At 40.8% G+C, this 12,284-nt stretch overlaps 1 protein-coding gene across 6 annotated transcripts in view; it reads left to right on the top strand.

Moving 5' to 3' along the window:
* The window catches only part of DGKH (diacylglycerol kinase eta), a 328,383-nt gene that overhangs the window by 244,354 nt on the left and 71,745 nt on the right, over window positions 1–12,284 (top strand). For all 6 annotated transcript variants that reach the window (XM_068267797.1, XM_068267796.1, XM_068267798.1 and 3 more), the window contains 4 exons: window positions 601–763; window positions 5,402–5,510; window positions 7,004–7,143; window positions 11,561–11,642. In XM_068267797.1, coding sequence (XP_068123898.1) covers window positions 601–763; window positions 5,402–5,510; window positions 7,004–7,143; window positions 11,561–11,642 — 494 coding nt within the window. The remainder of the gene's footprint in view (window positions 1–600; window positions 764–5,401; window positions 5,511–7,003; window positions 7,144–11,560; window positions 11,643–12,284) is intronic.

Below are 12,284 nucleotides of genomic sequence, written 5' to 3'. Positions count from 1 at the left end.
CACATGGACTGCTGTCCATGAGAGACAGATACACTCACACACTCGGTGTTTCCAGTTTCTTTTGTGGACTGTACCAGTCATGGTAATATTTCAAACTACACATCAATTGTATGTCTTTGTACTAGTGTTGCTGGTTGTCCTGATTACGCAGTGTCCGAACTACGCATGTATCTATGCTCCCCACTATTATCTGTTTTGTACTATGTACAGCGCAATAGAAGATGTTGGTGCTATATACATTTTTAAAAATAAAACCCCAGTAAAGATTGATGAGCCATGGGTGCTGTAAAGATACATGGGTTTATGGCTTTCCTATGGCTACTCTGATTTCTTCCCACAATTAAAACATATTTGTAGGTAGATTGCCTCATCCTCAGATTGGTCATTATGTTGGGTGGGCACAATAAAATTAAACTAAATTTCAGTAACTTATGTATAGTTAAGAAGTTATGTTCAGAATAACAGGATGGATGGTAAAATTGTAATGGGAAGTCACATTACAATGCATGTGATGTATCAATGTATGTGTTATTGTAATATACCAGTATACATTTATATAAAGTATTTATACCTCTTTCATTTGTTGTTAATTTATGCCAGGATTTTGGAAAGCGACCTGCCCTCCCTCTTGTGCCAGTCCACTGCTTGTTTTTGTCAATTCGAAAAGTGGAGATAATCAGGGGGTTAAATTTCTGCGAAGGTTCAAACAGTTGCTGAATCCTGCTCAGGTGTTTGACTTGATGAATGGAGGCCCTCATCTAGGGTAAGGATGGCATGTTGTGTTATATTAGGGCATGCACCACAATGCAAAGAGACAACTCTTTCTTTTGCAGTAAAGTTCTGTTGGAAGTTTCAATTTGTAATGTTAAAGATAACATGAGTAATGGACAGCTTACATGTAATACACATCGGATAGATGCATGAAAGTCTACAGTCCATACAGGTACATAAAGTATATAGAATTACCAATGATAGCTCTATACATAGGAATGCAGATGGCTGGGCCGCTGTGTGTGCATTTAGTGATCACCAGCAAGGAAATACTCAGAATCATTTGAACAGTACTTTTTCACCTACCTTTTAGTACATTTTTAATTGCGGAATACTGAAAAGTTATTTTAAAGAGAAGATAAAACATATAAGTACTGAATATACTAAATAATACAGGTATTTAAAGAGACTCTGAAATCAGAATTTCCTCTCTGTTCTATAAGATATGCAACAGCATAAAATCTTTTTTTTTCTTCAATATTTGTTACAGCTGATACAAATCCTGCAATAAATCTGCAGTGTTTCTACTTCCTGCTTTCATGAAAGCAGACATACTGTTAACATCCTGTATTTTCCAATGACCTCTCTGCTGTAGCAGGCAGCTAACACAGCTGAGGGATCAAATTACACTTGTGCTTAGTCACAAATGAGAGGAAATTAGACCGGCTAAACTCTCTAAATGTATACAGAGTGCATTTCTGTGCAAGAGTTCAGGTCCAACTAGATAATGCAAAATGGATGTTTTAAAGTGATCTTGTTGCATTACAAGACAAACAGAGAACACCTGGGGGAGTGCGTACGTTCATGGTAATACACACGTATGCTGGCATTATGTTGTTATTATTTATTGGATTTATATAGCGCCAACATATTACGCAGCGCTGTACAATACATAGGATTACAGACAATGATAACAGGGGTGACGGCACAATACAGGTAATAGACAATAGATACAACAATACATGTAATAAGCAATAAGATACACAACACAATGCAGATAGTAGTACAATGCCAGATCATACACTGGAGTGGTAGTGGTAAAAATACAAGTTCCATAATTCTGGGCAAAGTGCACACCGTCAAGTATGATACCCAAGGGGAGATGGCCCTGCCAAAGGCTTACATTATATAGAGGGAGGGGTAGGTGACATGAAAGGAGGGGTTGCATCAAGAAGTTCTTAGCGGGGAGGGTTAGGACAGTGTTGAGTTGATATAGGCCTCCATGAAGAAGTGAGTTTTGAGTGCTTTTTTGAAGGTGGGGGCAAGCCTGATGGGCAGTGGGAGAGAGTTCCACAGGATGGGGGCAGCTCAGGTGAAGTCCTGTAGTCGTGCATGGGAGTCCGAGATGCGTGGGGTGGTTAGGAGGAGGTTGTTGGAGGAGCGAAGTGGGCGGCCAGGTGTGTATTTGCTGACCAGGTCAGAGATGTAGGTTTGGCAGGACTTGTGTATATAGATTTGTATGCCAAACATAGGACTTGTGTTAACTATTTAAAGAGAGCACTGCAGATTATAGACCTGCAGCGGGTCACGTACCCACGGGTACCCGCGGGTAACCCGAAGTGCGGGTCGGGTTCGGGTACCCGAATTGATTCAAGGTGCGGGTCGGGTGCGGTTAGCGACTTGCGGGTGCGGGTAGGGTTGCGGGTAGCGGTCTGCGGGTGCGGGTCGCGGGTAGCGAAAGCAAGCTAAAAACCTTCTTTAGCTTTGGTTTGCGCAGGCCTCTACTGCAGATTCCCTGAAACTTTGGGACCATCCCACTATATGGGCTGGTGCACACCAGAGCAATTCTGAAGCGATTTTTAACCTCTTGACGACCAGCTAACGCCGATTGGCGTAAACTGGTCGACTGCGGGTTTCCATGGAAACGGCCTTTTCATGTCCGTTCACGGAGGGTGTCTCCGTGAACAGCCGGAGAGCCGCCGATCGCGGCTCGCCGGCAAAATGTAAACACGCGGGGAAGAAATCCCCGCTGTTTACATCATACGGCGCTGCTGCGCAGCAGCGCCGTAAGGCAGATCGGCGATCCCCGGCCTCTGATTGGCCGGGGATCGCCGGCATATGATAGGCTGAAGCCTATCCTACAATGCGCAGCCCACGGAAGGAGATGGAGGAAGGGAGAGGAAGGGAGCGCCAAAAACGCTGCAGAGGGGGGCTTTGAAGAGCCTCCCCCCCCCCCCCCCCCCCGCAAACGCAGCAAGCCAGCGGCGATCAGACCCCCCCAGCAGGACATCCCCCTAGTGGGGAAAAAAGGGGGGAAGTCTGATCGCCCTGGCATAATCCTGATCTGTGCTGCGGGCTGGAGAGCCCACGCAGCACAGATCAGGCAATAATCCCCTGGTCGTCAAGTGGTTAAAACTCTTGCAGGGGGAAAACCGCTTCGCTAATGAAAGTGAATGGGATGGTGCACACCAGAGCGGTTTGTTTTTTCCACAAACGCAAACTCCGGGGCTGCAGCATTTTTTATATTTCTGAGAAGTCTCTGCCTCAATGTTAAAGTATTGGAAAGTGGAAAACCGCTCTGATAAACGCTAGATCGGAGACGTTTTCCAGGCATTCTTGTTACAGAAGCTGTTCAGTAACAGCTTTTACTGTAACAATATATGTAATCTGCTACACAAAAAAGCTCCAAAAAACACTAGGCATGTTTAGAAAACTTCTCTAAACATGCCTAGAATCGCTCTAAAATCTGCTTCAAAAACCTCTAGCGTTTTGAGGATCTGCTAGTTTTGGCCTCTCGCCCCCAACCCCCCCGCTCTTTTATCATCCCTAGTGGCCCCTCTCCTCCACGCTCTATCGTCTATAACAGCAGCGCGACCCGTGGCTGCTAAGGAGGAAGGAAGCAGGAGAGCGGTTACCATAGTAACGGCGTATATCACTATCACAGGAAGCAGCTCTCCTGCTTCCTTCCTCCTTAGCAGCCGCGGGTCGCGCTGCCGTTATAGACGATAGTGTGGAGGAGAGGGGCCACTAGGGATGATAAAAGCGCAAGCGCCCGCCAGCTCATAAGGTAACAGGAGCGGCAGAGGGAGGGGGGGCACTCAGTGCTATACTGGGGCAACTATACTAGCTATACAGGGGTAACTATATTATATACACTGGGGCAACTATACTAGCTATACAGGGGTAACTATACTATATATACTGGGGCAACTATGCTAGCTATACAGGGGTAGCTATAGTAGCTATACAGTGGTGGCTATACTAACTATACAGGGGCAACTATACTAGCTATACAGGGGTAGCTATACTAACGATACTGGGCTAACTATACTAGCTATACAGGGGTTGCTATACTAGCTACAGTGGAGTAACTATACTAACTATACTGGACTAACGATACTAAATATACTGGGATAACTATAATAGCTGCACAGGTGTAACTATACTAGCTATACTGGGCTAACTATACTAGTTATACTTGGCTAACTATACTAGCTATACTGGGGTAACTACTAGCTATAGATGAGTAACTATACTTCCTATACTTGGGTAACTATACTAGGGAAACTTTACTTCTTATACAGGGGCAATTTTATTAGCCACCTATACTGGGGGCAACTATACCTATATACTACGTACTTAACTATAAACTCCAAATCTGAAGGGGGGGCTGCCACTCCATTTGGGGGGGCTGCTTTTGCTGCTAACCCCGCCCCCTGCCCCCTCCCCCCTTTCCAGGAACTAGAGAAAAGTTTGGTTTTGATTACCGGTCCCCGGGCTGAAAAAGGTTGGGGACCCCTGTGCTAAAGGATGTTGGTGTGCAATGGGCTTATGAGTTAATAAATAAGCATCAAACAATCGTAGGCATAGCTAGGCTTGTAATTAGTGCTGTGGCACACAGGTGATGAAGTCTACATCACAATGGTAAACCACACCTTTTTCTGTTTAGCCTCTAAGTTGTGTGCTGTAACTAGCGAGCAAGATTCTTTACCATATTATGATGGCAGCACAGTGCCTGGCAACAGAAGCTTCTTCGCTTCTGTTATTACAAATTGCTCTGTGACAGTAGTCTTGGCTGTCTACATTTGCATGCAGATTTTCACCTTGCATCACCTTTTGGACCCTTTTCCACTAGCAGTATATTACAATCTGATTTTGATTGCTTGCATATTGCAAAAGCTAGGTAGCTGATGGTAACCATGCAGGAGTGTTTCCATAAGTGCGCTATATTTGCCCCCTTATCTCAATCATCGGTGCTGCTGCCATTTTAGTGTCATTTTTAGTTGGAAAGAGCCCATAGATAAGACACAGTACATTTTTATGGCACTTTTATCCTGGCGCACTCAGTAGGCAGTAGCAACGTTAGGGAATCTTTCCCAAGGTCTCCTTACTGAATAGGCACTAGCTTACTGAACCGAAACAGAGATTCAAACCCTGGCCTCCTGTGTCAGAGGATGAGCCCTTTACCAGTATACTATCCAGCCAATATGTGTGCATTGTTTGCATTTTTTTTTCACTTTTTTCCATTGTGAATCTTCATGGCAAAGTTTCATGTTAGTGGAGTTATGGGTCATACCTTGAATAGGACAGAGCAAATGATACATTGAAAACATTTGAAACACATTTTACCCTCGTTTTCTTTGGTGTGTTTTTTTTTAAATGTGTTTTCTCTTTTTTTTCCCCCCCACAGTTTACGATTATTTCAGAAGTTTGATAATTTCCGAATACTTGTATGTGGAGGAGATGGAAGTGTTGGCTGGGTTTTGTCTGAGATAGATAAGCTAAGCTTACATAAGCAGGTTAGTATCTAAAATACCTTCCTCCTGTAACATACAGCAGCACAAAGGTCATCTCCATTACTGTATTTTTCCATGTTTTCACTGACCCTTTAAAGGCATTTTATGCAATAAATCTGAACAAATGCAGCTTCTAGTAGCTTACAAGAGATTGATTCTAGGCACATTACATAGCTTGTTCTCAATTGTTACTTTTGATCGTTACATTCAGTCCTTCTTTCCAATATTTGTTATTTAAAGTGGTACTAGAGTTTTAAAAAATAAGAAAATATTCACAGTGTTTAACTTATGTTAAAATGTAAGTATTTCTGCTCCTTTCTGATAGTCCATTTCTTAGGGCCCCTTCCACTATAGTTTGTGAAAACGCATGCATTTTTCCTCTGCGTTTTTGTGCGTTGCATTTCTTCCTACTATGCCATCTCTTGGCATTTCCTTGTGAAAAAGGCATTCAATAACCAAACACATAAGCCTATGTAATCATACATGCGTTTTCCATTGAAATACAATGTACACGGAAAATTGCTGTTTGTGGTCAGTTTTTTTCATGCATGAGAAATTTACGTAGGATAGAAAACCACCCCATATACTTTTATGTACTTTGGGTTCTGATGAGAATAGCCTTGCATGAAAAATGCTCAAACGCTTGTAGTGGAAACAGGCCCTTAGACAGTGCAGTGTTGCACACTTTAGCAGACCCTTCATTTTAGTGTAGCCTTAATAGATAATTGTGTAGTCCTCCTACACACAGAGTTAGAAGATGTTTTGATCTCCTTCACTTCTCAACCTTCCTCAGAGACGATGTTTTAATCCGCTTCAGTTCTGAGTCTTTCTCGCCAGCTTCCTCTACCATGTTCCAGGAGTTCCAGTAAAGGTGGCAGCAGGATATTGGCAAGAAAGTTTGGGGAATGTGGGCAGCACGGTCAACAGATAACAGACATTGTTGGTTTGGAGAGATGTAAATATAAATGTTCGGAGCACTTAACACTGGAAGGAGGGACTACAGGTGATGTCTCTAACAGGGCATTACTAAATTGGGTCTTATTGAGTGTGCACTATAAGAGGGGGCACAACACTGTAAATGGGGCACTGTTAGTTGGGACCACTATAATTGGAGTAGAAGGCTGGTACCATAGCAAGACAACTAAATTGTAGGCACATAGGGGAACCACAATTATTTTTGGGCAAGGGAAAGGGGGGGGGGGGCATCAGTGGAGTGGAGGAGCGAGATTTTCCACCAGATGGTGGTAATTTTTGAATAGCAAGCTGAAAGTGACAAAGAGACAACATGGGTTGAAGGCTTGAGCACTGATTACTCTAGTGAAGTATTTCTTAGAATTTGGCACCTCGTGAGTTAAATAAGGCATCCAGGCAGATATCAGATTGTGTTTCCTTTTATACAACCCTGTTGTGGCCACGCTTTACCATATGGAAAGGATAATTCTAATTTCTGAGTAGTTGTATTAACCTAATCCCCCATTATGTGCTTGTAACCCTAGTGTCAGCTCGGAGTTCTCCCGCTGGGTACTGGAAATGATTTAGCACGTGTTCTCGGTTGGGGCGGCTCTTGTGATGATGATACCCAACTTCCTCAGATTCTAGAAAAGTTGGAACGGGCAAGTACAAAAATGCTGGACAGGTAAGTTGTCCTATTTCCATTTGGACAATTTGTCACGTTATTTTCCTTTTAATCAAGGATACATTTCTTCATAGTACATTAAATGGGCATTGTTATAAACTACAACTCAATTGGTGGAGGAGGCGCCATTTGAGTATTTTTTTATTTTTCCAATGTTAATGTTACTTTTTACAAGGTTAGTTACTTTTTAAAAGGTTAATGAGTCATGTTTGTGTTTGATGTTGTCTGGGATTCTAATTTGAATTTTGGTTAAGAGGACTGCTCTTTTTACATTTATTTTACAAGATTTTAGTCATAGTTGATGAGTGTCTCTGGTGATATCTAATACCTACATTTTTTGTATAGTAATCATTGAAACTTGATATTTATTTTTGTCATCATATTGCCTCAAACATGATATGGACCCTGACATGAAATAATATCTTTTTGTGATGCCAGTGTTTATCTGATACTGCTAGATTGTCATTGGTTAGCCCTTAAAAAAGGGTTTAAACCTGAAACAGGCCAGTTCCTAGAGTGTTTGTGTTGTTTTATTGGGCTACTTTGATTTGAGCCACAGGTGAATGACTGGGCAATTTATTGTTCCAGTTTAATTATTTTGGTCTACTTATTAATTTTATTGTACTGGATCACAAGTGTAAAGCTGGTTTTCCTATACATTAATTGAAGGCGCAGCTGTAAAAAAACAAAACAAAACAAAAACATAGATCACTCATTGGGATTTTTACGCATTGGTTGCCACCTCTGTATTGCAGAGTTGCCAGATAGGTTATTGTTGGTTGTTTCCTCCCATTTGGTACTAGATCTCCTTAGGTGTATGGTACATGTGAGTGCCGTGATTTTGGGTTGATTTGATCACATATTCTGTATCTGAGGATTTGCAATACAAGTTTTATGGTAATCTATTTATCCTATTTAAGCAGACATTTATCAAGCACAGGAGTTTTATCTCATTTTATTCTGTTTTTTAAGCAAGGTAAGGGGTTTCCTGTCGTATCGCAGCCTATGAGTCAATACTATTTTTTATGGAGCGCTGCAAATCTTTTTATTTACTAGCTCCCTCATTGGATTTAATTGGTATGTAGTGACATAATGGGTTATCAGAAGATTCACTCTGAATAAGGTTGATAGTAGTGCCTTAGCAAAGGAAAAGGAACACCATGACGATTTGCAGTAAACCACATATACTCATCAGTCATAAAGTAATCATCAAATTCTTAAATAGCCCATCACTCACATATGTGAAAAGCTAACCTGGTTTAATACTCTACTGCTTCACATATGTTAAAACAGAGAACAGGGTTACACATATTGTGGGCTAAAAGGGTTATTAAAACATAATGGTTGAATGCCTACCCTGAAGTGTAGAAATAATGACTATCTACCACAATATAATAGAGAATGCTAATGCAGTGTATAAACCATATCATAGAAAAATCTCATTCTTGTTTTGGTTTAAATCATAAGGGGTTTGAAAGCTTTAGACTGATGGCATTTTCTCTCGATATTTCTGATTTTATACAGATTCCTAATTCTCGTCACTTACTAAGCATACCGGAAGTGGCATGTGACACGATGAGATAAACATATGTACATATAATACAAACCTAGTAAGAATTTTTCTGAAGTCCCTTTCTGTTTTCCAGTACAGCAAGTAAAAAAAAAAAAAGACTTGTCAAAAGCTTTTCACTCAGGTTTTCTGAAAAGTTAATAGAGACTAAAACAGCTGAGAAACAGTGAGATAAGAGTTCTAATAAGGTTTTAGTGCAGGGAAGTGTGGATTCTAAACCACAACTGTGTCAGTCTAATACAATCTTAAAAATTAAGCCATAAAACTGAAAAAAAAAAAAAATATGAGAATCAGTTGGATGTTACTATTTATAATCCTTCCTACACATAGAATAGACTTACGGTTTCTCATATGTTTATTTTCGTTTCAGGTTCACTTTAATAATTTCCCTTTAACTGTATATTTCCACATGGCACAGTAGGATTATAAATTATAGTTGTAGTTAGTTGGAGGGTCTATGAACACTATATGAGATCGTCTTATGTATTTCTGCTTCTTCCCATCTTATGAGATCATATGCATTTTATATTCTTTGCAATCGCTTGTTTTTAAAGTTTTATGTTCTCTTGTTATGTCTTCTTTGGTCACATCTTGCTAAATCAAACACATCCTGTGCAGAAATTGAGCTTGTTTAAGGTGAAAAGCTGTCTGATTAATTATTGAGTTGTTTACAGTTCTAGCTGGTGTTTTAGTTGAGTGTTATTGATTTTGTTGCGGTCATCAGAGCAGTGTTACATACTACTGTAAGGCTCATCTCTCTGTCAATGTCTGCAGCAGAGCTGAAATTGTATCTGTATAGAGGTCTTGTTTCACTACTAGGACAATTTAGCCCCTCTATAACAGGGCTGTGGAGTCGGAGCAATTTTGGGTGCCTGGAGTCGGAGTTGGGGAAAAATGCACAGACTCCTAATGAATTTAAACTGTAATTAAAATAGAAAATAAAATAAAATGTTCTATTTCTCAGATAAGTCATCATAAATAATTTATACATACAGTAATAACTGTGCTTAGTCCACAAAAATGAAATAAACCAATAATTTTGAAATAAAAATTAGTTACTTGTGTTGCTTCAATAAAGCAGTCCCCGTATTTTTAAAGTCAGATATACATATCTGATTGTGACTGTACAGTATATATGATGTGTACACAGGAATCTTATATGTACTAAATAACATCTATGCTGTAAGAATAAAGCCTGATGTGTAGCTGTGTCACTAATAGAGATGGTCAATGAGATGGAAATAATTCTGCATTGATGCTGATTTATGCAAATGTATGCACTCCCTTTGCTGATGAAATCGAATAATTTGATGTTGTTAAAATTTGGTTTGGTGACTACGAATTAAAGGGTACCTGAGACGGATGAAAAAAAATTTTTTTATACATACCTGGGGCTTCCTCCAGCCCCCTTCATGCCAGTCAGTCCCTCGCTGTCCTCCTCCACCACCTGGATCTTCTGCTATGAGTCCTGGTAATTCAGCCAGTGGGCGCAGTCCAGCCACTTGCCGCTCCTCCAGCCAGGAGCATTCTGCACCTGCGCAATAGTGCTGTGCAGGTGTAGTATGCTCCCGGCAGCGGAGTGTGTGCATGCGCACTACGCCCGAATGGCTCAAGTACCTGGACTTATAGCAGAAGATCCAGGTGGCGGAGAAGGACAGCGAGGGACTGATTAGCCTGAAGGGGGCTGGAGGAAGCCCCAGGTATGTATAAAACTTTAATTTCATCTGTCTCAGGTTTACTTTGTTACACAGTAGTACTATACTATACATATGCACTCCCCACAGAGCTGCGGGGAATCCACTGAGAATATTGTGCACATTGAACACAGAGGTGTTGTCTATCGCCCATAAACCTTGTTCAGATTGTGCATGAAGAATGGGTAATAGAGAAAGAATCCCCTCATTCTCCTGCAGAGTACCTGCACATCACTCTTACATGTACCCACAGTCACATTGCCTAGGGCTTGATCCTTGTTCAGATGTGTAATAGAGGAAGAATCGCCTCCTGCAGAGTACCTGCACATCATTCTTACATGTACCCATACTTACATTGCCTAGGGCCTGATAGATGTTCTTTGTTCCGGTCTGTACCTTTTACAAGTACTCTTACCAAGGACTAGTTTTAGTCTATGACTAAAGGGAATAAATATGGCAGTCCTTCTCTACATATCCTTCTCACTTCAGTTGTCTTTTAAAATTCCTAAGCGTTGGCAGTTAAATGAATTTCATGTTACATACTTTCAATCAACAAGATTGTAATATGCAGATTAGAGGAGTCGAAGTCGAGGAGTCTGAGTCGGTGGAATCCTAAACTGAGGAGTCGGAGTCGGTAGATTTTTGTACTGACTCCACAGCCCTGCTCTATAAGACCAGCGGTAATGCCATGATTACAGTCCCTCCCTTGGTTGGCACAAAATCTTTCTTTTGTTCGACAGACAACATTGCTTTTATGAGACAACAGAATCGCCTCATATATCCATCATTTATACGTAAATATAAAGAAGCCAGCCAAGTACACAAAAAGATTTTTAAGTAAACAGCTGAGACATGAAGTAACAAAGTCGGTGTTGAAGTGTTCACGCGTGAAATAATGCAGGTCACCCAATATATGTGTAGACATATGTATACAATGTTAAAAGGTCATGTTGAAGTTCTGCAAATGGTAGTAACATTCTACAAACTTCACTGAAAATGTAAAGGACAGAAAGGACAGCTATCTATTTTTTTCTTTTGGCATTTCAATGTATTTTTATATTGTGGTGTTAAGTGTTTTAGCTTGAAGTTTACTATAAAGGGGTTTTACTGTGGTGCAGATATATGAAAAACTTGGCTGTGGTGTTTGTTTCAGATGGAGTATAATGTCATATGAGCTGAAGTTACCATCCAAAACCTCTATCCTTCCTATATCCCCAGAAGAGGAGTGTGAAGAGGTTAGTGGCTGCTAATACTGCTGCCTTTCAGTTATCACATCTGTGAGTTCACTTAGTAAAGGCAGTTCAGGAAACAGCGATTATGTAAGAAATATAGCAACTCTAAACAGATTTTAAGTAATTGTCAGGTTATTGTAAACATGAATTATTTAGCTTTTGCTGTCTGCACACATTTACCTAGCTTGTGTGCCCATAGTGCAGGGAAACTGGCATGTTTTCCCTATGCATTAAGGCTCGGTTCCCATTGAGAATGGTCCGTAGTGTCTGCTCCACTACGTTTTAATGTCGCGCCTGGAGGGGGGATGCCATAGGTGGCAATAGGCAATGCATCCGCTCGTCCAGGAAACCATCTGTAATTGGAAAAAAATTTTTAACACGTGGATGCAGATCTTATGTTAAACAATAGAATTTGCTTCCTGCGTTCCTCTGGGCTGCAAAAAAACTTAGCCAATGGGTACGATTTTTGCAGCAAGTGGGAACCGAGCTTAACTCTGATACTTTCAAAAAATTTTCATTTTGAATCTATACTTGAGCACACTGTGGCAGGCCATGTACTGCCCCACAGCTTGTCTTTTTGAGCCTTTTTCTTTATTTTAGTTATTTTTGAAATATAGGATGCACACAAAATTACACTTACTTGAA

Source organism: Hyperolius riggenbachi, chromosome 2 (assembly GCF_040937935.1).
Source record: "Hyperolius riggenbachi isolate aHypRig1 chromosome 2, aHypRig1.pri, whole genome shotgun sequence".
In the NCBI taxonomy this organism is placed as follows: Eukaryota; Metazoa; Chordata; class Amphibia; order Anura; family Hyperoliidae; genus Hyperolius; species Hyperolius riggenbachi.
Note: the sequence above shows the minus strand (reverse complement) of the source record. Positions and strands in the feature narration are given on the sequence as shown.